This window comes from Halyomorpha halys, unplaced genomic scaffold, assembly GCF_000696795.3.
Source record: "Halyomorpha halys isolate HHAL.00 unplaced genomic scaffold, Hhal_1.1 Scaffold517.1, whole genome shotgun sequence".
Classification (NCBI taxonomy): domain Eukaryota; kingdom Metazoa; phylum Arthropoda; class Insecta; order Hemiptera; family Pentatomidae; genus Halyomorpha; species Halyomorpha halys.
In genome coordinates, this window is record NW_027112024.1 from 197,123 (window position 1) to 224,874 (window position 27,752).

Genomic DNA, 27,752 nt, shown 5'->3' on the forward strand with positions numbered 1-27,752 from the left:
GTATACTATATATATTGCCGGGTCTCCTAGTATACTATATATATTGCCGGGTTTCCTAGTGTACTATATATATTTATTGATGTATAAATTTCTTTATTGCAGATATGGCAGCGGAGAGGAGGAGATGATGGGAGGAGGAGGAGGGGGTATGAGCACGGAGTTCTTCCTGGTGCCGACCTCATCACCCCCGCGGCTGGTGACGGCCCCCCCTGCCCCGGGACCCCCCCAGGGCATCCTCCGCTCTGACATGTGGGTCCTGCCGCTCCTAGTCTTCTCGGTCATCACCATGCTCCTCATAGCCATCTTCGAGGTAAGGCTCTTGGAATAAGGACGTAAGAAAACAAATATTTTTAAATAAGAGTATATCTATGTATATATGATAAGAAGATGGTTGGGGGTCCGGTAACTAAATCACACAAATAAGTTGAAAGAACTAATTGGATAGTGGCAATGTTTTCATTCAGAGTTTCTAGCCTTCATCAGTGCTGAGAACAAAATGCAAGAAAACAACCAATGAATGTAAAAAAATACAAAGAGAAAATAAAAAGAGAATGAGTAAAGTAAACAATTATACAGAATGATGATTAATAACAAAAAATGATGAAAGAATTGGAAATTAAACGTATATATAGGTAATTAAATATTTAAATAGAATCATATAATCAAGGAAATAAAAAGTTTAAAGTAATCTAATGCAAAGAAATATGAATATTTTAATTTGATAATAATTAAAGTTATGGAATGAAAGAAAAAAAGTGAAAAAAATATATGTAACTAATAAAATATTTAAGTATAATACTAGAATAAAGAAACAAAACTTTAATATTTTAATTATTATTAAATTAAAATATTTGTATTTCTTTGCATGATATACTTTAAACATTTTAATATCCTTGATTATATTATTCTACTTGCATATTTAATTACCGATATATACGTTTTATTTTCCACTTCTTTCATCACTTTATTTTTTATTAATGTTCATTCTGTATAATTATTTACTTTATTCATTGTGTTTATATTTTCTTTTTTTTTCTATATTTATTCTTCTCTTTGTTCTTAGCCACGATGAAGGCTAGGAACTTTGGCCGAAACTTTAGCACTATTAAATAAGTTCTTTCAACTTATTTGTGTTATATTCTGACCGCATCCCAAACCATATCCTTCTCATATATAATATCCGAAGTCAGCTATCTTCTCATAATTATGAAAAATATATCTAGGACATGAGAACGCTCGCATTTGGCATACCAAAGGATACATATATCCTTATTGTCTTTAATTTATGCAATATCATGCTTATTCATATAAACAATATATTATCAAGAAATTCAACACACTATGGTAAAGATGCATACTTTATAATGAGTTATGTCGTTCCACTCTTCAATATAACACTTAAGATTCATCTGCCCTACTACTACTCGCTTAGACCTCATACTTGGAGACGCGACGGTCGGGGGCGTTGGGTCCCAGACCGCTCTTTTTAGAACGTTGTGAGTTCGATACCCACCTTGGGCAGTTTATATTCATTTGGTTCTGAGAAATGAATCTTGTTAATCCTACCTTGGTTAGTACGGGATGGCAACTTCAAAGTAGCCGCTAGAGGTTGGAAAAATGGAACACTAGACCACCCGCCGGACTATTTACCCTCACCAGACCTCATACTTAGTCCGTACATGAATGGTTGTTTTTTTTCTCCTGTAGTTATTCATGAAATTCTTTAATATTTATCCATTGTATATTATTGCTAACAGAGGGAACTGTTTATTTTTCAAAGTAAATAAATTGAAAGATACTTGAGGGAAAGTTTTTTTTCTAAAACATCGTATGTTAAAGCCACCTCAAATCGAATATGGAAGGCTTTAAAATGAACAAAAAACAAACTGGCTCGGATTAAACATTTATTTGGCCAATTTAAACATTTTATAAACTAAAAACTAACATAAACAAAATATAAAAGTAAAAATAAAAAGGCCTTTCAGATAAAAATAAAATAGTTCGATAAATTATGAAAATGACAATAAGACTAATTTATAACAAAAAAAAACACAAAAAAAAGAAATAAATACTGCACGACGAAAGGTTCCACTCCGATAGGTCAGAGGAAGAGTGCTGCCGAGATGTGTAGGTCTGGCTCATCGATGGTCCAAATATCCAACAGTCGTATTGTATTAGGCGAGCCGACAAAATGAACGCAGACAGGGCTGGTTACACACGTTCCTTGGGTTCAGGGGTTGGCCACTAATTACTTAATTAATTGGAACTCATATTAAAATCGAAACACAGAAGTGGTCTGGTTCCGAACTGTTATGACGACGAGTACACTCAAAAATAGCAAATAAAATAATATCAACCAAACGCAGACAGAGATGCTACCAGGGCCACTAATTAGTCGGAACTGCCCTAAAAAACTAAGATGGTCGGTCCGTTGCTAGGGTGACGCCTTAGCAACAATCATCAGCCCCTAGCAACAGTCTCTATTACTCATTAATACAAATATAATTACACATTTTTCTTTTTAAATAACTAAATCCAATTAAAATAATAAAACTACATCTAAATATAACAAAATTAAATACTAATAAAACTCGAATCCTATTTACAATTATTTATATATATTTAATTATATATTATGGCGTTAACATCGTCATTTGAGCTCTGTCATAATATTTCGATGAGGACAAGAACTAGCTGATATTTGGGGTATTCATGATCTTTAATTTAACATATTAAGGCGTGTTAAATGGAAAGACTCGTGTTAAATGGAGAAATATTTCCTTTTTTAAGGAAACGATATAACATATAACACGGTTGGTAGTCTTTTACTAGGTATGTTAAATGGAGAATGACGTCACGCAACAGACCCGCTGAGCTCGTCACCATTTTGTTTGTTATCGTGTTAGGTTACTTGCTCGTTGTTTTGGGATGTTTTTATAACTAATAAAGCAACGTGTGGCGATAATAATAATATAATAACTTGAAGAAGTTTGTCGGGGGGTGCGGTCAGCAAAGAACAACATAAATAAACAAAACCATATTTATTTATTTTATGGCGACGTTTCGACCTGAGTTTCAGGTCTTCATCAGAGGTTGTGGCGTGTAAAGGGGAAGATGGTAACTGAACTTATTTAACCTTTAAATTTAATTTAAACTTATTTATGTTGTTCTTTGCTGACCGCACCCCCCGACAAACTTCTTCAAGCATTAATCTACGGTCAACTATCTACACCTCATAATATAATAACAGTTGTCAATTAGCTCTCTTTTTTTAGATTCTCTTCGTCACAAGTTAGAAGATCAACAAGACACTCAGTGGACAAACTTTCACTTTTCACTCACTTTAGGCTTGTTGTAATAAATTAATTTAATCAAAGCTTAAAAATAAACAATAATATGCAGCTTTTGAAGAAAAGGTTATAAAAAAAGATGCTCAAAAGATCCGCTATGAACTATTATCCATTTAACATTTAACATGACTTTAAATAGGGCTGCTTACAATCCTATACTTATAACATTTAACATGGTAAATCATTTTACGTTTAACACATCATTATTACCCCTACAGAAGTAGTGAAGGCGCAGTAAGTAGGCTAAACACAGAGTGCATTCCTGCTGTGAAGGGTTAGCCTAAGCCCCACTTATTAAAGGCTCAGTTCCACGCTGACAGTTTCATTTAGTTGAAGTAATAATAATTATAATAATTTTCCGAATTCGTTATATTGAATTATGACAGAATGTTCCTGAAAAAATCCGGTGAATTCCTTGCTCAATGTCAACTAGAGGATTAGGATTTCTTAGCACCTGAGGATTTCCCTGTTAGGCTTCATTGTCATTTGTGAAATATAGTTAAGGATTGTGTTACTTCCTTTCCGCTCTGGTTAACTGCTACGCTTTTGCGTTTGTTGATATTACGTTCTTCTTTCAGTTTCTTTTTAAAAATTATGCAAAAGTATGAGAGTAAGTATGAAAATATTAAAGGAAGATGGTACGGGTGTGGTAAAAAAAAATAGTAATTAAATTATTTAATATGAGCCAATGTTTCGCCCCACTTTGCAGGGCATCTTCAGGGCTAAAACACATACAAACAACTAAAATAATATAACAAAGTCAAAAATAAATAACATGAAATAAAAGTAAGCTAAGGAGTGGTTAAATATGATTTAATGTATGTAAAAAAATATATAAAAATGAACAAAGTAAATTAAAGAAAAAAAAAAAAGATTTACAGAGAACATTATAAACAATTTACATAAACAAGAATAATATTAAAAGTAAAAGTCTTTTAATGAAAGGAATATGGTCCGGGTGCGGTCAAAAAAAACTCAAATAGTAGAAATATACTATTTTTATGAGCCAACGTTTCGCCCCACGTTGCAAGGCTTCTTCAGGACTATTTTGACGGCAGTCAAAACAAAAAAATGATGTTTTTTTTACCGCACCCGGACCATATTCCTTTCATCTTTACACACGGTCAATCAATAATCTTCCAGTAAAAGTCTTTTAGTGTTTACTGTATTTTTATATTTCTTTTTCATTACTTTTTTTATTTGTTATTATTTCCTTTTTCATTAATTCTCTAATACCTTTTTATAATTCTTGTTTATTTATACATTTCACTGTTCATTCTTATTTTCTTTAATTTATGTGGTGAAACTTTGGCTTACATTGAATTGTTTAATTACTGTTAGAGTTTGTTTTTTTTTACCGCAGGCATACCATATTCCTTTCATAAATCACACATGGTCAACTAATGATCTTCCAATAAAAATAAAAATGTCTGCTTGAATTTTTGTTGTTTTAATATGCCTCCCAATTTTATTTTAATGATTGTTTATTACATTAAACATTTTGCTTCCTTACTATCAAAGTTAGGGAAGCTTTATATTGATACAGAAAATAAAAAAAATAAAATAAAATGCTTACACATATTTTCCTAGGCGTACCAATATTTTCAAAAGGTATCATCCGATTTGATCCAAATTTGGAGGAAGATTAGGGTTTTGTTTAAAATGGGCTATCAATTTTGTCAATTCAATCTACTACATTCGCTTTTGCTTGTGAATAACTCCTTACTAGATACACCTATATTTCAACAATGGCTGGCTCCCTAGATTTTATTTTCAAACTATAAATCATTAAGATGGATGTAAACAAAGCCTAAAATTATTAACCCAGTAAAAGTATCCAGAAAAAGCAAAAAATAAATAATAAAAGGTTGTGGTCAAAATAACTCAAATAGGAAATAAACTATTTATTATGAGCCATGTTTTGCCCCATGTTTATATATAAACAGATAGATACAAACAACTGAAATATCAGAGTAAGAAAGTGAAATAATATAAGATAAAAATAAACTATGGTGTGGTTAAAAATTATGTAAGTATGTGACAATTTATATAAACATGAATAAAGTAAATTTAAAAAAATATAATCAGATGTATGTACCTTGGTAGCCCCATGTTTGTCTATTCATATTGGAAGAAGATAGTTGACCGTAAGAAGTAGATTGGAGGAAGATAATACAGGTGGCAGTCAATAAATTTATCTAAATAGTAAAAAAACTATTGTTAACCAACATTTCACCTCACTTTGCAGGGCTGTCAGATTGTAACACAACGGACAACTGAAATAATAAGATGTACATTCAAAAGTATAAATAAACAAGAAATACAAAAAAATTATTAGACATATAATGAAAAGGGAAATAATATAAAATAAAAGACAAGTACAAAAAATATAGTAAACATTAAAAGAAGAGAAATAAGAATAAAATAGCCCTGTAACTTGGGGCGAAACATAATAAATAGTTTATTTTCTATTTGAGTTATTTTGACCCTACTTCTTTTTATTAATTATGAATGGTCAATCAATTATCTTTATAAAAAAATAAATAGTTATGTAAACTTGTATATGCACGACGACGTGATCATAAAACCAAAAATAATCAGAGGGAATCTTTTTTTTAATAAATAATTTTGGAAGGTGTATTTCTTCCAAATAATTATTAAATAACCTAAGCACTTGCTATGGGTAGACGTAGCTTGACATGGTAACAAAGAACCTTGGGCTAAGATTTTATTAACAGGGGAAAATCCTTAACCCTTACATTACTAAACAACTCTCATCACTTTTTGTTTTGGATTCTTTCAATTGAGGGAACTAATTCTTCAGTTGAATTTTTTTGTTGCAATTAAAAACTATAAATATACTAAAGGGTACCCTAAGACCGAGTTGAACAAATATTAGCTATAGATGAAACTAATTGCTAAAATATTAAAATATTTATTTTACAATTTTATAACTATTCACTCAATTGTATTACTCATTGCTCAGATTGTATAACTTTAACTAACATGTAATCTGTAGCTCAGATTGTATTAGTCTTTTCAATATTGTATAAGCAGGAAATAAAATAACTTTCAAGTCTTTATTCCGGCATTTTAATTTGTACTTCAATGAGGTAAAATATATAATAAAATATTACATGGTGATTAGTAAATACTTTTTTATATAATAAAGAGATTTTTTCTTTTATTTTTTATCATGATTAGCAAGTTATTATTTATCTTGCGGTTTATTATTTTTGACCAAGAACCCTTGTAATCAAACAAAAAAAAAAAAAATAGATATTCAACTAATAATTTCTAGATTTTACATTTCCAAATATGTTAAATCCAAAATCAAATAAAAAAGTATCTGTTTTCCTCAGTCCAGTATATTATTGTATTTATTTCTTTGCTTTTTAATTTTAAGATATTTACAAATCCAATGAACAATTAACAACAAAACCCACAAGGCTGAGGTGAAAGATTATTTTTTAGACAGGAACTATAGTAACTAAAATTGCAAAATGAATTATTACAATTGAGTTTTCCTATTTTTATTTTTTATTAGCCTATTGTTAATGTTGATATTTGACAGTAGTAATTTTTTATTCTTTTAAAGAACATTATACCTGTGAAAACTTAATGTTTTTTACTTCAGAGGTCTAGGTATTGGTTTTAAATTGTAGTAACTTATTGAGTAAAATATTTTATCACAATTTTCAGTCTAAAGTAGGTTCTCAAATCTCAAGTTTTATGGTTTTTAAATTATTGGGATTCCAATTTTTTTGATTTTTAAATTATTGGCTGTCAACCTCCCCTATCCTTTAAATAGCAATATCCCTATTACTCTTCCTGGTTTTATTTTTAAAATGTATTCAAACATGATGTTCATGGGTATGCTGTTTATATTTATCATTTTCAATTGTTCCAGGTGTTCGTAGTACTGAAGACTTACAGGACGACCCCCTCCCGAAGACACCTGTTCCTCGGGCAGATGCTCCTGCTGGGCCTGTTTCTCTGTTCGGCTGTGTCCGCACTCCTCACTGCTCAGCCAACGGTGCTCACCTGCGCTGCTGTAAGGCTCGGCGCAGGCCTCTCCTATACCTTAGTCTTTTCCACCCTACTTGTTAAATGTGTCTTTTTGATCTCTCTCAATGGCGGTGTCTACCTACCAGCACCCTATCAAGCATTACTTCTCTTCTTTGCCGTTCTCATACAGTTGGCCATTGGTGTACAATGGCTCATCAATTCACCACCGAAAGTTGTACAGGTAAGGATAAAAAATGATCCATTAAATGATTTATAGTTTGGATATTATCTAACTATTTAATGAAATATTAATTAATTCATTATTATCCTAATTATTTTTAGGTTGGTGGTGTCGATGTTTGTGGAACACCCTATCAACATTTACTCCTTTCCTTGGTGTATGCTGTATTCCTGATAGCAGTTGTTGGGGTCTTAGCTCTGAAGTCTCGAGGTATTAGAGACAACTACAGGGAAGCAACCTTTATCGGCCTTGCCACTGCCTGCGTCATTCCTGTCTGGCTTGGATGGGCTCTCTGTGGTCTTGTAAGTAGTCGTCACACTCAATTATTCTTACTTTAAAAAATATATATAAGACTTATAGCTTAAACTGAACTAATTCATATTGGATGAATTCTGATAAATTATTATTATTCATTATTTTGTAATTTTACATATGCCTTTTGGCATGTTGTTTAAATTTGTGACCCATTCGACTACCTCTGCACAGGATTAATATGAATTTATGAGTGGAGGAATCTTCCAATAAAGACACTCCTGACGTAGTACATCCACCCAATGTAGTAGATCTATATCTATCTATCCAGTAATAGAGTGCCCAGTGAGTGAGTCATAACAAGTTTTGTACTGTTTCTTTATTATGTCAGTCACATATAGTATGTCCAGTCCTTGTCTAATGATTTTTTTCTGAAGTAAAATGGACTGTTAGTGATGTATCGGAGGAATTTTGATTGAAATTCCTGCACTAAAAATCCAACCCTCCAACATGAGCTTATCTATGAACTGATTACGAAAACATTGAACCAAAAAATATTTATAATAGGTGAAAATATTTGGAGAACCATCTTTGGTAAAAATAGGAGCCTTTTAGTATGTTAGCTGAAGTAACAAGTACATACATAGTTTTATTTGTGATTTTTTAAAATTAACTTTAAATAAAATATCACTTAACTTTAATTCTATTTTTCTCAATTAAGTAACTACGTGGCTTGTTTCTTTTCTGTAGAATTTGAATAGAAACTTTCTGTAGGAAAATATAAATAAATACCTCAAAATCTTTAAGAGAAAAATTTTTGTATTAACTACAAATAATGCACTCTACTTAGTTTTTCAAATTATCTAGTTAAGAAAAGATGGATTTTATATAAAAACTTTGTACAATGTTTTTTTATTGGAAGGTTAATTATTATTTTCCATGTAAGTTTTATTTTGTGAAACCCTTCCTATATTTTCTCACTATACACTTATATTTCTTAAATTTTCGGGCCTCTCCTGATCTTCAGACGATACATCTGAAATTTCACCATTCCATAAAATATACATTGCATATCCTTTCTTTACAAAACACATAATAAATATTCATTCTTACTTCAATATTATGTTTTTATGAAGATAAAGGATATACAATGTATATTTTATGAAATGGTGAAGTTTTAAATGTATCATCCTGAAGACTTGGGAAGGGCTCCAAAACATAGATGAAAGAAATATTGGCTTGTAGTGAGAAAATACAGGAAGGGTTTCAGTAAATAAAACTTACATGGAAAATAAAAAAAATATTATGATAGATGGATTTTCTTTTATTAATATTAGACATAATAATTATATTAAAATGTTTCTATAATTTAATATAATTATTAATTCAAATATTTTTTTGTATAATTCAATAGCTCTTTTACTGAATGTAAAGCTATGCTTTTATCTATCAAACATTGTGACTGAATTCAATATTAGACTGTTTTTTAATTCTATACAAAGCTATTTTTATATAAATATTTGAATTAGGTCGATCAAATTGCAAAATTTTAAAGGATTTCTGAATTTTAAAGCATTTTCACCTTGTTTTAATTACTTTTTTTCTATTTAAAATCAGTTTAAACATTTTGGAAATTATTTACTTCCTAGGGAAATTAGCCGTTTAAAGATTTTTTTCTAACTAGGTTAGAAACTATATATAGCTAATATAACTAACTATATATAGCTAAATATATATATTCAAGTTGCTGATTTAAAATTAATTAAATTTTAAGCTCCTTATTTGGTTGTTATTTATTTTTACCAAATCAAAGGAAATATAAACAATTTGGCTACATCAAACTTGTTAAAAATGCTAATTATAATTAAATGTGCATTCCATCTGTGCAAAGTACTGTTTATTCATCAACGTTGTGTTGTTTTTGTTATGCTTTAATAAATTTATTCTAGTCATTATTCAAATATATGGATCAAAACATTCTATTTTCAATTTGAAAAAATATTAATTACAAAAATTATGAATAATTGAAGGGTTAACCACATAGATCGTATAAAATCTGAAATTATTGATAACACAATCAACTAAATCTGTTTTACGCTTAAAAACCCAAATCTCACAAAAAACAAGGCAATTAAGGTTTTAAAAAACATTAAAATATGAGAAAATGAAGTAATTAGATTGTAGAAGAGAACCAAGTTAATTTTTAGATTTTTTTTTAAATTAGATTTTGTGAATGAAATTTACTCTTCCTAATTTAAATTTTTTATATTTTATTTCATTAAAATCAATAATAATGCTTCGGTATTGTCACCCGATCATCAGGTATCTACACCAAATTCACAATATTCATCCTATGCATGCAACAATTGATAAACATATCACAATTTCTTTTTTAAATTTAAAAACAATTATCTGATTAAATATATCTTTTAAAATTACGTTTTGTCTTTTCCTTATTTTCCTGAAACCAGATTATCTTTACAATTGATAACAAATAGATTATAAATTAAGTCAATACTCTCCTATCTCTGTTACACAAAAGATGACTAATCTATGAACAATATTATTTTTTAAATATGTTGCAATAACACACTAATGTATTAAATTCATTCTAATAACCAATACTATTTTACAAATTTAATTACTAAATGATTTACTACATCTATGTAATCTGTACATAAATTTTTGGTATCTGTTTTAAAATTAATAGTGTTAACTATTTTTTGTGATATAAATTGCTTCTGTTATTTTTCTATGTCTTGTGTGATTTACAATGTCTAAAATTTTTGGTTTTTTAAAATCAAGTTCATGATTAAATTTCATTCTATGTTGTTCCCTTGCATTGACATTTTTACAATTACTCTTGCGTTGCTTAACCTTAGTTTTTAACTTTTTAGAAGTCTCTCCAATATACACACTTTCACAATTCTGACAAAAAATCACATTTTGTCTTTCCTTATTATCAATTTTATCTATCATGTTATTTAGATAATTACCTAATTTATTGTCATTTTATAAACCCAATTTCAAATTATTATGGTCATATTCCTCAAATATCTTTTTAATTTTATCTATTAAACTTGGTACATAGTTCAATTTAAAATATCTATAACTATGATTCCTATCATCTTTCTTTTCCATTTTATTTTGTATAATATCCTTATCTGATATTTTATAATTTATATTTTTATAAAAATCTTTAATAAAAAAATTAAAACAAGGAAAAGTACTTTTCTTTCACAAGATCTAAAATACAAATGAAACTCATCGAGTAGAACATATAACTTTAAGTAGTATTTTTTTTTTTTTTTTGTGATCAACTTTTCCATTTTGTACGTTTATGCTTACCCAATTTTTTAATAAATATATTATAGTTTTTAATCAAATATAAGGATTAAAACATTATATGTTCAATTAGAAATAATAAAAAAAATATTAATAACAAAAGTTAAGAATAATTGAAGGGTTGACAAAAATCATTTGAAATCTCAATTTGTTAATAACACAGTCAACTAATCTTAAATAGGCTTAAGGAGCCAAGACTTCTCCAAAATCAAGACGATTGTGGTTTAAAAAGCCATTAAAATGGGGAAATGAAGTAATTGATTTGTTGAAGAGAACCAAGTCAATTTATATATGTGTATGATTTTTTTTTTATATCAACCCTTCTATTTTTTAGATATATGTTTATCCAATTTATTAACTAATACAAAGAGTTAAAAAAAATTAAATTATGTGAACAGCCTATTGATTACCAACCAAAAATGAAAAACTTGCAGAGTAATTAAACCTATCTAAAGAAATTTATGTATTTTAATGTGCACTTTTTTAATGTACAAAATACAACTAAATTCTTCATAAATAAATCTAACATATTTTTTGTTTTTTTAGTTACTTATATTTTTTATTTGTTAATTTTAAATTGGAAATCAGACTTTCAATCTAAAGCACTTTTATTTGATTTAAACAAAGATTAGAATGATATTATTAAGAACTATACGAATTTTCCATTAGGGTTACTCATAATATAAATTATGTTTCTTTAGAATAGGAATTATTTACTGCTGAAATTTGAGCAGGGGAATTCGAGTTTTAGTACAGTGTTAAATGTTTATTTCTGTTAAAATCTTCGATTTATTTTTTAATCGAAAACATTTTTAGACCAATTTTCTAAGTGATTAATTTTCAATATAGGTGAGCGCTCAAAAATAATTATTATAATATTCGACTAATTTAAGGTTTGACCATTTTTTTATGGAAATTATTGACTGATTGATTGAAAATAATTATTTTGAGCAAAAAACTTTTCTCATTTAAGTCGACTTTATTGTTCCATCGATAGTGCGCCGTGAATCGATTCAAGGCCACAAGATTGAAGGTTGCATCATTGTTATATTCAGTCGGTGCCGTGCTTCGGTATAGTGTTTGTGTGATGTTTAGTTCTATCCGTTTTAATCGTTGAACATGTTCTCGGTTAACGTAAGAATTAAAGACCTGGGTAAATGTTTCTTTCAGGTCCTAAGAACACTTACAGACCTTAGCTTTAGTGATAAATGTGATCTATCAACTAAACTTAAGATTGAAGCCAAATGGTGGGGTAAATCTTCTGATACTCAATTCAAAGAAAATGAAGACAATAAATTTTATATTTTATCCATGTTCCCTTATCCCTCTGGGAATTTACACATGGGCCATGTTAGAGTCTATACCATCAGTGATGCTTTAGCTAGATATTACAGAATGAAAGGTAAAAATGTCCTTCATCCTATTGGTTTTGATGCTTTTGGGCTTCCTGCTGAAAATGCTGCTATCATAAATAAACTTGATCCAAGTGAATGGACCTATAATAATATTTCAACCATGAAAACCCAACTAAAAGAACTCGGTATCACTTTTGATTGGGATAGAGAAGTTGTTACTTGTTCAGCAGATTATTACAAGTTCACACAATATTTATTTTTATTGCTACAAAAAGCAGGATTGGTTTATAGGAAAGAGTCCTTGGTCAATTGGGACCCTGTTGATAAAACAGTTTTAGCAGAAGAACAAATTGATTCATCTGGCAAGTCTTGGAGATCGGGCGCTGTTGTTGAAAAAAAAATTATGAAACAATGGTTTTTCCGTACAACTCGTTTTGCTTTAGCCCTTAAAGAAGGTTTAAACGACCCTGAATTACGAGATTGGAAGGATATTATCGATCTTCAGAAACATTGGATAGGAGAATGCAATGGAGCCAACATCGATTTTGATTTGTATGAAGGAGACCAAAAATGTGAAACTCTTACTTTATGGTTGCGTTATCCAGAACATATATCGAACGCCAAGTTTATAGCAGCATCGTCATCTAGTATTTTCGCTTTAAAAAACAAATGCACTGGTAAATTAAACTATGAAGCCACTAATCCTTTCAATAATAAAAAACTTCCAGTCTTTATAAGTGATGAATTGGAGTACGATAAAGGTTGTGATATGAAACTAGGAATTCCTTCTGTGTGTGAATCAGATAAATTATTTGCTTTAAAATATAACATTAGTACTACTGATGAAGAATTGTGTGAAGACTATGAAAAACGGCTGCAGATATGTCGTTTAGCCATTGATGCAGAACGTGGGGGTTATTTTGTGAGTTCTAAATTACGTGACTGGTTAATTTCTCGTCAAAGGCGCTGGGGAACACCAATCCCTATAGTACATTGCAAGAAATGTGGTCCTTTACCTGCTAGAGAAGAAGATTTGCCTATTTTGGTGTCAAAATCATCTGAAACAACTTGCCACAAGTGTAAAAATCCTGCTGAATTTGAAACTGATACTATGGATACGTTTGTGGATTCTTCTTGGTATTTTCTTCGATATACAGACCCTTCTAATCATTCAAAGCCATTTTCTGTGCCCAAAGCTAATGAACTTATGCCTGTTGATATTTATATTGGTGGAAAGGAACATGCAGTGCTTCATTTATACTATGCCCGTTTTATGAGTTATTTTCTACATTCTATTAACTTACTGAAAGAACCTGAGCCATTTCGTCGACTTTTAGTTCAAGGTATGATTCTGGGTAAAACGTATTATTTAAAAGATTCTGGAAAATGTTTAAAGGAAGAAGAAGTGGAAAAATCTGACAAAGGTATAATTGAAAAATCATCCGGTTTAGAAGTGTTAGAAGTTTGGGAAAAAATGTCTAAATCAAAATTTAATGGTGTTGACCCTGAAAGCGTAATTAAGGATTATGGAGTTGATACTACCAGATTACTTATCCTGTCTCAGGCCGCACCAACATCGCCAAGGCAGTGGGACGAATCGAGTTTTGCTGGTGTGCTTTACTGGCAGCAAAGAATCTGGACACTAATTGCCGATTTCCTTGATGCTAGAGAAAAAGAGTTTGGCAATTATGAATCAGAGCAAGAAAATGATCTTTGGGATGCACGAAATTTTTATGTAAAAGGAACTTCCTTCAATTTTGAAGAAGCACATCAGTTCAATGTTGCTATATCGAAACTTCAAGGACTCACAAATTCATTGAAAAAATGTAAAAAATCTATTATGGCTAATAGCCCACAATTCGAAATGTGCTTGGCTTCTTTAATAATTATGTTGTATCCTTTAGCACCTCATTTTTCCTGTCAGTTATGGGAAGGCTTCCAGTCAGCACCTAACAGAATAGATGCTGGATGTTATTTGAATTGGGAACTGCCAGTCTATAAACAAAAATGGCCACAGTTAGACGATGATTACCCGTTAGAATTACATTGTAAGGTCAATAATAGTGTTAAAGGTACTATTAAAGTTCCTGTGAGCAAGTTGTCCAGATACACTGAGCAGGAAGCTTTGAATGTTGCTCTAGCCCAAAAGAAAGTGTCTTCATTTCTAAAAGGTCGTGATATTCTGAGTTGCAGCTACACGTTTGTTGAAAACCGTGAGGCCTCGGTCAATATTGTTGCTCAAAAGAAAAAAACTGTTGATTCTCTGGCATAGTTTTGAGATTGTTTTATATTTCCCTTTAGTTCCACTTTTAGTCAAAAATGTGGTGTAAAGTTAAAATTTATTTTACATTAGCAAAGTGATAAAAAAATGTCAATGAGGATATGATTTTTTCCTTGACAAAAGGCTGCTAGTTATTTTCTTCTACAAATTTAAAAACTAATTTCTTGCACGATGAAACCTTCAACTTAATCTGCGAATATATTCGGTGCCCTTGATTGGGTTATCAGTAGCACAAAATAGAAGAACTTCATGTCATAAGATTCAAGCATCAGAAGAACATGTTTGTTTCAATAACATACATTTAAATGAGTTTTTTATTAATAAGAAAGGTATGTATAATCAATGAATTATTATTTTTTATATATATATGAGCTAAAATGAATGAACTATATCGTTGGATTAGTAGTAAAAGTGATCAAATGTCATCTTAAAAGTTCACAAAACTTTCTTCATTATTTTTAATCTCCATGTAATATAGTTTAAAAATTTATTTTGTAGGTGGTACTTGACCGTAATCGTGATGCTTGCCTGGCCTTTGGACTTTCGGCCTCAGCGCTCGTTGTGTTCTTGGTAATGTTCATGCCAAAAGGCAGGCAGTTGGCTGCGATGGGAAAGGAGGGGATGTACCTTGGCGATAGAGAAGACAAGCTTAGCTCACTTTCAAGGCCTGCATCTCCATCCTTCTTCCACTTCAAGCCACATCATCCTCTTAACACCTTTGGTATGTCTTCAATTTTTTATTCAACTTAAGCTGACGAAAAAGCGACCTAATTATATAAAACTGATACTACTTATGGGACGACTTGATAGTATTGTTTCATTAGTTATTGAGAAATCCCAAATAACAATCTTAGTATTACAAACTAAAAGCCTTCACTATTTCTATTTTTATTATTTATACTCCTTCACAATATTCTGTTCTCTTATCCATTTATTAGAAGTTTTAGCCTGATATTTGGCATAAGTTTCATAGTGTATCATATTGTATAAAGATATTTGTAAATTTTTGTAATATATACTGTTGTGAAATAACTTACTAATACAGGAAGAGGTCAGAAATGTTACTAATATAAACAGTTGTAATTTGTTTATGTTTATTTCTAGTAACTTAATCTCAGATTGGAAGCAAGATAGGCTTTGGTGCTGGTTTTTTAAACAAAATGAACTCAATTTGAATCCTGTCTTAGCACGCGATTTTCTATTGACCAAAAGTTGTCAATGTAGGAAGTCATAGTTGATTTACTTCTTCATCCTTTGTACTCTAAGAAAATTAGTGCATCACATTACTCAGACAATAATTCACATCATTGGGATTGATTTGTGTCTCCCTAAGATCAAGAATCAGTGCCTACCTATGTTGAATGAACCTGATTTGAATCCTGTTTTGGCGCTTTAAGTTTTCTTTTGATTGAAAATTGATAGTTTGGGAAGCTGTGGCTGATTGCTCTTCATTCTTAAAACTTCAAGGAAATGAGTACTTGACATTATTTAGTGTAAAAGAAGGAAATATTTCTCCATTTAACACAACTCTTTCCATTTAACACACTTTAACATGTTGAGTTAAGATCATGAATACTCCTGATGATTTAAATTGACCTTTGAGTTATAATAAGAATTATTGTTATTATATGGGCGACAGACCATGGAGGTCTAAGTCCTCGCTCGATGTATTAGGAAATACATCACACGTTTCTTGATGTGGTTTTTTCATAGGGTGGGTTCGTCACTCTCACGCCTATTTTTTATGAATGCCACCCATTGGCTAACAGGCCTCACAAATGACCGGGGGAGGTTGTGAGTGAGTTATGTATTATTTTATGCTTGAAAAAAGCCTGGGTGCGACCGGGACTCAATCTGACAACCTTTGGGTTGGTAGACTGGTGCTTTGCCATGTTGCTACCTCTGCCCCCAATAATAAGAATCCATCCTTTAAAAAAGAAAGTATAATGCTTATTTTAATTTTTTTTATTTTCCCCTCAAGTTTTGCATTGAAGACTTAAATAGTAGTCATGTGTCAAATGGGAATGTCAACTGTGCTTTCACGAAATAAATATTTTGACCTATGTGAGGTTCAAATCTACAACGTTTTGAACCAGATACTTGGGGACCCTCAATTCAACATGCTCAGACACCATGGTTCTCTTCATACTTCCCATATCTGATTGTATTTTACATTTTCTGACCCTTCCTTCTTAGAAACAATATATTTGATATTTAAAAATGTACAGATTGCATGATTTGTTATACCATATTGCGAAATTTCGTCCATTAACAGTGTAACTACTATATAATATAAGTGGTAACTAATAACTAATAAGCTAATGTGAATTGTAGATAGAGTAGCCCTTGTAGCCCCACCTCCAAGCTATGGGCACCACTACTACCCATACTGCTACTTCCCAAGGCATGTCCCAGGTCAGTTTCAACTTCTTTCTTCTCTAGTTTATTTATATATAAATACATGTATATATTTTCACAGTAATTTTTAAGTTTGCACATTCTTGTATTTAGTCATTGGAAGGATTGGCATTATAAATTTTAATCTTATTTAAGATATTTCCTATATTTCAGTAATAACATTCCTGTTTTCTAAACATGTTTATAATTTTAAGAAAAAAATTGTATTCAATGGTATTGTTTAATCCTTATCGGTCGTAAGTCGCCTCTCACATCACAACAGTACTTTGTCCATATGGTCATAGGTCACATGGGAGGTGACTAATCTAAACTACAATATCGATACAATTTTAAGTTCTTGGGCGAATTTGTTTATGTCATATTACTTTTCATATTTCCTTCCTTCATTTTTTTTTTTTTTTTTTTTTTATTCCTTTGTTGATACCAATGGAATTTTCTACCAGAAAAGAACATTTTCTACCTATTGTAGAAAGAGATTTTGAAAAAGATTTTTTTTTTTTTGAAAGAGATAAAGCATTTTTTTGGAGGGGGCAGATAATGAAGTTTTATTTCCTACAGAAACCATTAAAATCAGATGATGGTTAATGGTTCTTTTATTTTATTTGGTACAGCCTGTATATCAATGTGGCATCGGTATTAAATGATAAATATAGCATGATTGAGGTTACTTATTAATGGTAATTGTCAAAACTAGAAATTGGTATAAGCCTTTCATATGTTACCTTTAAAAATTTATTTATAATGAGTAATGCTCGATGACGTTACAATCTCGAGGAGATCATAACACCAAAAATAATTAAAGTGAATTTAGCCTCCCCGTCCCACCACCAATATTCCATGATAACAGCTCCTCTTACTTACCTTGAATGAATTTATTAGTATTGAGTAAAGCTGTCTTAAAAAAAATAATAAAATACATTGATTTACATTTTGTCTCTTGCCAAAAATAGACATTTCGATTGGCTCCTCATTGTGGAGAGCTTAACTCTATCTAGCTCTCCTGCTCTATAAAGGATGGCTTAAATTAAGTGTAAGCAATAAACCATTGTTTTTTGGAAGGACTTTATAAATGAATGTTTTTTTTTTCTTTGTGATATAAACTTATTAATCTTTCTTTTAAGACTACCTTTTTTTTCTACCATGTATATATTTAAGTTTTACATGATTATTCAATTTTATTTTATTTGGTGGTTTGTTGTTTTATTTGTAAATTATCATAGGTCTCTACCTGTTTCTTTGTAAGTTTTATGTCTTGTTGGTTCTTCTCTTTTATGCATACATTTTTATTTAAATGTAGATTAGTAGTATTTCCTAATATTTGTACAATTACCCACTCATACTTGTTCAATTATCTGTTCATACTCATATCTCCTAGGACTCAAGAGTGGCAATGTTTCCTTTTGACATTATGTAAGTATTGACTTAAATTATTGCGTCACATGGATTATTCTTTGTGAAATCGAAGTCTAATATCTCATCACTACCAAGCCCAAACTTTGAGCTCACAAGTCCATTTCAAAGATCAATCTACTCCATAGAAGAACCAAATTAAAGGGTCTAAATTTCAAATCAGAAAATTGATTGGATCTACAACTTATCTAAAAGACAAAAATGCTTTAGTTACATAAATAATCAAGTTTCTATTATATTTTCTAAATTGATAATATTTTACAAACTAAATTGAATTAAGGGGTCGATATTTACTTATATTAGAAAATTAATTAGATCTGTAACTCCTAAAAAAACAAATATGCTTTAGTTACATAAATAACCAACGTTCTATTATATTTTCTAAATTAATAATATTTTAGAAACTAAATTGAATTAAAGGGTCAAAATTTACTTATTATATAATTAATTCATTAAGATACAACTTAAGGATTTTCAATGAAATACAAAATTTTGTTTTAAAATCATTTTGATAGTTTACTCTGCTTATAGATTTTTATTACCCATTTTTATGTACAAATATATAACTTGTATGGAATAAAATGTGTGATTTTTCAATTTTATCCTAGTATATAAAAGCTTTATACAATTTTCTAAAAGTATTATAATTAATTATCAAAGATATCTGTAGTCAGTTTAGTCAAGTTCAAAGACATGTCATTTACAATAAAAGAGTTAAATTAGGCAATATCTAAAGTGATTTGTTTTGCATATTTGTATGTATTTTAGTAAGTTATTGCTGATATAGATTAAAACGCCACACTAAATACATGGTTTTGAGACATTGGTGTAAGTAGAATTGTGTTTAGGTTATTCAAGAAAATATGAGTGGTTTTTAATGTTTTTTAAGTAGAAAGGTATAGTTAATGTATTTGCGTGCTTAGTTATTAGTCTTATTTTTTCAAGTTAATCTGATAAAACAAAACTTTTTTTGTAGTTGCACATTGAATAGATTAATGATTTTTTTAAATTGAGTCACCATCAGGTAATGCTATTAAAACTTGTATTATTTTACAAATTTAATTCTAGTTGCTATATTTGTATTGTTATTATCATTTGTTAAGTTATTTTAGTTTTGTTTAGCTAATTAAGCTTGCTTATAATTGCTTTATTTTATTATTGTAGAGTACTCCATGTCCTGTTCTGTACACGGTGCCAAGTTTCCTTGCTATGGAACCGAGTACATCCAAGGTATCTTATTCTTTGCAAATATCTAGTCTATTATTATTTAATATTGTCTATTTTATCGCTGCTCCAAATCAACAGTATAAAATGTCAAAAAATGGTTATTTTTAGATATGCATGTAATTTTAGTAATTAGCGAAAGATCTATGGCTCTATCCTTTACTGTTATAACTGTAATACCTTGAAATATTTTTTTTTACTTAGATTTTATGACTTAGGTTTTACTATGATTCTGTCTTTTACTGTATAGATCTTATCCTTATTAAGATTACATGCATGTCTCAAAATAACCATTTTTTGAGGCGTTACACTGTTGATCTGTTATTGTCTCTGTTTTACATCACATTGTTTTAATTATTTTTAATATTACATTATTTACCAATTAATAACTGGTTTATGACATTTTATATCAAGGAAATTCAAAGTTACATTGATTGAAAAAAAAAAAAATATTTTTTTATCAAACCAAATCATTAAAAAATCTATTACAATGAAAAATATAATTCTTGAAATTGATGCTCTTCACATAAAAGATTTTATAGATAAACTAAAGGCAATGAAATTTTGCTATAGGTAGGTGTAAACATTTTTTTAGATCATGACTCAACTTAAATCGAATTCAACTTAAGTCACTTTCTATATAATGGAACCTGATGTAAATATGAGGACCGCCTGCATAATGAATCCTAATGATTTTAAAAAAAAAAAATTTCTAATATTCAAATAATATATTGTAGTATTATTTTTATTTTATATTATTCTTCAGTTTTGTGTTTCAATTTATGTATAATCCTAACATCGAATGTAGAAAAAATCCAATCCTTGTTTTTCTCTCAGAAACTACAGGGCGAACTTAACACTTTTTTAAAAATATTTTTTACTACCAAATGTCAACCCATGATGATCTTAGTAACACATTATTACCATTGACCATTTCATTTAAAGGTTTCATAAGCTCATATCTCAGCCATTCACGTAGATAAAGGAAAAATATGTTTTTTGGAATCACTACTAGCCCAAAGTCTTAAGATAAAAATTAAAATTTAAATAATTAGTACTTGGAACACTTCCCCACCCCCCCCCTCACTCTTGGTTTGCTCTGAGTTATGAATACGGGAGATTACTCATTTCTCTTAAGTTATTCCTGTATCTTTGACTGAAACTGTTTCTAATTAATTCTGTTTTACTTTGTATACAAATATATTGGAGAACTCTGTACTCATTTGCTTTTTAAGAACACAATATCTTCTGAAAAGTTTTTTTTTTAAGCTTGATGATCATTGTGATCAGAACTAAACGACCTCTTTAGTTTAAATTTGTTGCTAAACATTTAGGGTAACAATTTTCTTAATTTTAATTATTGATCTTATTTCTTAGGAAGTTGTTTGTTCTTTTTATTCAGATTGTCGCGGTGAAAATATACTTCTTTTAGGATATTATCAATATTTACTTGTACAACGTGTCGGGTTTCACCCTCTTCCAGTAAATTATTTAACGAGAAGGTAAAATTGAGTATGCTTTAATTATATGCATAAATTTTTGATAAATGTTAAAATTGTAGGGATAATAGTACTTGATAAAGCCACCTCTAATTGATGATGTCTTTTTGTAGGAAAGGTTTAAAAGAGAAAAAAAAAAACAAGCAAAAAAATATAAATATATATTTGGCTAAGCTAATAATTCTTCTTCTTTCTCTTCCTCTTTAGTGCCTTTCAGCGTGAAGGTGCCTCCGTCCAAGCAAACCAAGGCCCTCGATCCCAAGCCAGAATTCTCATGGCCTCCCTCTTAGGCGTTTTCCTGTTGGTCTGGCCTCAAATATTTTCTTGGATCCCTGTCTTCACTCATCCGACAGAGATGTCCAAACCATCTGAGTTGTTTCTTTTTGGTGGTTTCCTTTATGGAGACAGTTCCAACATCCTGTCTTGTCCTCATTTCGTATGCGATCCCTCCTAGTCTGGCCTGCCACTCCCCGTAGGTATCTCATTTCTATTGCAGTGACTCTGCTTAGGTGCTTATCTAGTGGTACCCAGCTTTCACTTCCATAAAGGAGGGTAGCTAGGTATATAGCCTTATATTGCGTTTGCCTTCTTTATCCTATTGGATATCTCTTGGTCTACCTTTCCATTCCTGCTGATCACTGTTCCTAGGTAAGTGTACTCGTCCACCATTTCTATTGGTTCACCTTTGCAAAGTATTTCAATGTTTTCCTGTTCCTGGCCTATATGCATTATTTTGCTTTTCCTGACATTGATGGTCATTCCCTTTCTTTCCAGCTCAGCTTCCCATTCGGTTACATATTGTTGTAGGTTCTCTTTATTATCTGCTATACAGATGATGTCATCCACAAATATCATTACCTGGGCCAGTATTGTCCTCATGTTCCATTTGCCAATAGTAGTGTGTGCTGTCCTCTGTTTGCACATTTTCAGGATTTCATCCATATAAATGATGAAGAGACTCTCTTCCATTAATCCTTGCGGGATGTTTTTTTCAGAAAGGCCATTCCACAATTCTTGTCTAGGGACTGAATCAAAGGGAACCATTTAAATGCCAAGAAGATACTCTTTCCTCATTCCCATGATTTATCAATGATTGTTCTGAGAGAAAATATATGATCCTGGGTCTGGCGTTGAGACCTGAAAGCAGCCTGTTCCTCTTCTAACTATTCAAAACATGAACGAAAATCAAAATAAAATGAACATAAATTAAAATTAAATTGTCTCTCAAGATAAAATGAAATGAAAGAATAAACAAAATTAATATTACTGCTGAATGACTCAAATGAGTCGGAGACAAAATGGATCCTGAAGATAATATTATCCGCTTTACAGAGACAGAGTCTGGTGACGATATCTGACCAACTACACACAGACGACTCATTAGCAGCAAATCATATTCAAGTCAAAGGCCAAAAAATGCAGAAAAGGTCTGGTTTCAGACTGTAATGTCGACTAAAACACTCAAAATGTACAAAAAATAATACCAACTAAACACAGACAGGGCTGGTTAGAAATTATAATGGCCACTAATTAGCACCAGCTGATTTTAAAACAATGACGGTCAGCCTGTTGCTAGGTGACACCTCTCAACGGTTTTTACAACCCTTAGCAACTGTTTCTTTTACACTTAATTATAGCACAAATGTAAATACAAATCTTTCTTTAAAAAATAAGAAAATTCTACTGAAAACAATACAAATAAAAATAAATGTGACTATATTAAACACTAATACTATCCAAATACTATTTAAAAAATTTTCACAACTTAATTATTAAATTATTGGTCGGGGGTGTGGTCAGGAAAAAGAATATAAATAAACAAGTAGCAAAGGTGTCCTTGATAAAACCTTTTTAGCTAGGACCCCTTTGCTTAAAAGCTGCGAAACGCCAGCATGAATAAATAATTTTTTTTCTGATCGCACCCCCTCCCCCCCCCCCGACCAACTTCTCCAATTATTAATCTACACCTCATTAATTATTAAATATGGTGTTAACAGTAATAGGTGATGGGTGACCTTAGATATAAAAATAAAGGGAAAAGGATAAAAGAGGAAAAAAAAAGAGTGGTCAGGGGGTGCGGTCAGCAGAAAAAAAAGACACCTCACATTTATATTTATATAAATAATAATGTTATCAATCTACTATTGTCTTTGTCCATAGTTATTAATAGTTTATATTTTCATTTCATTGTTATCTATATTTCCAAATATTTTAATCAATTATTTATTTTAATTTTTTTTTTGTTTTCTCTCTGAATGATAGTTGTTGTCTTTTTGTTTTTATAGCCCTGATGAGGGCCTGAAAATTAGTCGGCACAAATAAATAATTCTTTTGTTTATTTGTTTTTTTTCTGCTGATCGCTTCCCCCCCCTCCCCACCACAACCATCTTCTCTTAAATAAATTCTGTTTTAATTAACCGATAATAAGTATAAAGTGCATGGAACTGAGTTAACTTAACAGAACTGTTAGAAAAGAAATATTTTTCAGCCCGTTAGTTTTATTTTATGTGAGAGTAGGAAGCTCATTGGTAAGGTACTGTCGTACTAACCCCAAGGACCTGGGGCGAATCCAGCTGTGGCAGATAATTATTTTCTGTTTTACTGTAGTCTTGACTCAGCCCTGTGGGTTCGGGAGCCCTTAGGAGGACAACCTCTAACCACCCTTAATTGGGCTATAATCTGACGATTAAGCGTAATTCTGACCAAATCTCCTCCTTTCATAACAGTTGGTATAGTAACAGTACTTCGAAAGAACTGCAGTTCTAACCCTTCATGGATTTTAGCAGTACAGATTTAATTTTTTTTTTAGTTTAATTTTATCGAAATATTGTGTAGCTTAGAAATATTATTAGAAATTGTAAAAAATAATTATAATATAGTCTGATTTATTTTTTTATCACTAGATTTTTGACAATTCATTTAGTTTTTTTGCTAATCCCTTTCTATCATAATTTATAATTCATCTTATACTTTTCCATGATTTTAATGAATTTATAAATATGTTATTTACAGAAATTTATTTTAGAGGTATAAAATAGTAATTTTTTTTCATGCCTTATATTGAATTTCAGGTACAACAAGCGGTGGTCTGGACACAAATATGTACACAAGCGTAGAAAGAACGATGTCCTCCAACCCTAATGTCTTCTTCCATCGAGGTGGGATTCACCCAGGGATGATGTATTAAGGACACAACTGTTACCAGAATGTATGGTTGACCTTCGGTTACATGAGGCCTATCATCCATTTATGGAAGTTGAATGATTGTAAAATTTAATAGCTGTCGAACAGATTTATATGAAGCTAGGTCGATATTTCTTTAAAAAAAAATAAATTCGTCAATTTTCTTTAAGTTATTTTCTGTTGAGGAAAAGTTAGAACTGAATTGTAATTACACTTATGAAATTCATTACTTAATATTTTAAAAAATGGTTAGTATTTTTGTTATTTATTCTGGTTTCCAACAAACTAATAATTAGAATCTCAACAGTATTCTACACCTAAAAGAGGTGTTATGGAATAAAGTAAATTTAAATTTAAATAATTTGGAATAAAATTAAAACTAAATATCAAATAAAGCATTGGAGTGAAGTCTCGGTGATCCCAAATAATAATTTTAAGAACCATTTTGGATTAGCAGGAATTTAAAAGTAAACACATATATTTATATAACAATTAGATGTTAATAAAAATATTTCATGAAATGGATGACAACATAACAACCACCTGTTATAACAAAGGGATTGGATTCAAAGAAAATTTTTGTTTTTTTTTCTTTACCATAAATATATACATAATTAAGAATTTTGTTTTTATTAAAAACCAGATGACACGAAAAATTAATTTTTGACAAATTATTTTCCAAGCAATTCTGATCAAGTTAGACTGTTTTTTGCAATAAAAACTCTTTTATTTGATGTTAAAAAAGTTCTTTAGATGTGGAGAAAGATTGCCACTTTTTTGTCCTTTTGTGTAATTTCTTATTACCCATATTACTATAAACTTTAGTTCTTTTTTTCTATTGTTACTTATTAAACTCATTATCGCTAAATTCTTTTTACTTATATATACTGTATATACGAATATATTTGTCATTCTTTACTAAATTGACTCGTTCATAATTATTTTTTCTAATTCATTAAATCATAATAAATATAAATAGCGATTGAGATGAAACTGAATAAAATTTTTAAGATTTTCATCTCAGAAACTCATTCACTTGTTCTGCTGGTTGCATATAAATCCGTTCTTTAGCTTTAGCCAAATGAAATTTTTAATATAAGAAAATATATTCTAGTGCATGAAATCTAGTTGTAATCTTTCAGTTCAAGCGTAGTGCCTTATCTAGATATTCTAAAAAGAACAAACAAATTTTATACTGAAATGTACATAAATTGTATAATTAAATCGTAGGATCAATTTATTTAGACATATAAGAAGAGAAAGCATTTTAAATATGAATTATGAGAAAATATTAAAATTTTGTATGAAGTTAATAATGCTTTTTATGTCAAACTATTTTATAATTATAGTTTATTCTCTGATCTTCTTTTTTTTTTAATTATTATTATAAATGTAATTGTATAATTGATAAAAGGTTATACCTTCCTCATGTACTGATTTGGCACTAATTTTATCATTTATTTGTATATTTTGTATAATTTATTTCTTTTTTTTTCTATAGAAATAAAATACAATAATTTATATTTGCCTTTTTTTTTCTTTTTTTTTAAGTTCTTCGAAATCCCAAATTTCAGAGTAAATTATTGCTTAATATCGTTGTTAGTTTAGTATAACTGTTTCAAATTGTAAAACCTTTTGTAAGTCCAAAACATTTTTATTTAGGGTTATTTTATTTTTGCCATAATTTTATGGACAATTGATTCTTTATTTTTTCAGCTAAATATTGTTCTACTCGCTATTATCATTGTAACAAGGGATAGTAGATGACAGTACGAGAGGATAAATTATAATAATGCAAAGGTAAGAACTATATATAAATATTAAAAAGAAAAAAAAAGTTAAAAATCAGACAGTATTCATGTAAATAATGAAATCAACGTTAACAAATGTGTGAAAGCAAACAATATTCATGATAGAATGGGAACAAAGAGAACAATTATTGAAAACGTTAGAAAGAATAATATTGAAAATATATAAAAATAATTAAAAATTCAACCTGCGTTCTATACATATAAAAAAATTTAAATTAACGTAATGAAATAAGCAAAAAAACATAGATGATACAAGGGGGGAAAATGTACAGTAATACAGATGAGCAAAAGTAAATCCAGTTCATAAGGAAAGAAGAAAGAGAATAGGGCTGCTATATGATAAAAACCTAATAAATTAAATTCACTTATTTCATTATGTTAATTCCAATTTTTGTTATTTATATAGAACACTGATTGAATTCTTAATTCTTCATATATTTTCAATATTATTTGTTTTTTAACATTTTAAATATTTATCTCTGTTTCAATTTTATCATGAATATTGCTTTTTTTTTCACATACTTCATTATTTATATGATCACTGTCTGATTTTTAATTTTTCTCTTCTATATTATGAAATATTATATATTCATCAACTCTTTTGAATTTAAACTTTTAACTCACCTGTTACAAGTAGTATATATATTGGCATAATATGTAGTTGTAAATTTGAATAAATAAAAAAAAATTATAGCAACTCTTTGAGAAAAAGTTTTACATCTTTCAAAGTTTAAGTAGGTTTTCCAACTTAACTACCTTGGCGATATGGCTGATCAGCTGATCAGCTACTGAATTGGCATATCAGTTGTGAAGTTGTGCTAATACTGAATTATTGAAACACTTAAAGCTATTTAGTCATGACAAGTCACTGATTTGCTGACTTTATTGAACCATCATGTTTTATGTGTCGAATCTTTATTCTTATTTGTTTATGATTTATTTGTTACTCAAATTATTCCTTATTCAATGGCAATTTTATTTTTCTCTAATTTGGTTAATTTAATACTTGAGACTAGTTTCTTTAAGGTTCTTCCACACGTTTGCCAAGCAATGGCAAATTTGCGCAAGCATATGGATGGATAATTTGGATTGGCTGGTATAAGTTGGCCAGAATTTGAAGCCGAACCGTTGAGTGTCGGTTTTTTGGCATAAATCAAAGGGCGCTTATGCTGTAGCCACACGTTTGTGTTCTGTTATCATTTTTTCAGAACTGCCAACGGATGAATATTTGTGCTCTCAGTGTTTTAATTAATTAAAGAATTTCCCTAAGCTTCGGATTCAATAATTAACTCATGTTTAACATATATTTTATTGACTCGGTTTAAATACATTGTTTCAAAGCTTGTTAATTAGGTTCAACAATTTATTTATGATT

The 27,752-nt window shown here is 29.9% G+C and overlaps 2 protein-coding genes across 2 annotated transcripts in view; both read left to right on the forward strand.

Moving 5' to 3' along the window:
• Positions 1–25,743, forward strand: part of LOC106683786 (probable metabotropic glutamate receptor mgl-1) — a 184,775-nt gene extending 159,032 nt beyond the window's left edge. The window contains exons 2-8 of the mRNA XM_014425475.2: positions 103–310; positions 7,261–7,599; positions 7,701–7,901; positions 15,331–15,553; positions 17,167–17,247; positions 19,825–19,890; positions 24,455–25,743. Of these exons, the coding sequence (XP_014280961.1) occupies positions 125–310; positions 7,261–7,599; positions 7,701–7,901; positions 15,331–15,553; positions 17,167–17,247; positions 19,825–19,890; positions 24,455–24,570 (1,212 nt within the window). The 5' untranslated portion in view covers positions 103–124 and the 3' untranslated portion in view covers positions 24,571–25,743. The remainder of the gene's footprint in view (positions 1–102; positions 311–7,260; positions 7,600–7,700; positions 7,902–15,330; positions 15,554–17,166; positions 17,248–19,824; positions 19,891–24,454) is intronic.
• LeuRS-m (Leucyl-tRNA synthetase, mitochondrial) lies at positions 12,108–15,142 on the forward strand. The gene has a single exon (XM_014425474.3). It carries the CDS (start codon positions 12,316–12,318, stop codon positions 14,821–14,823), a length of 2,508 nt encoding a protein of 835 aa, XP_014280960.1. The 5' UTR covers positions 12,108–12,315; the 3' UTR covers positions 14,824–15,142.
• Positions 25,744–27,752: the final 2,009 nt, after the last annotated feature.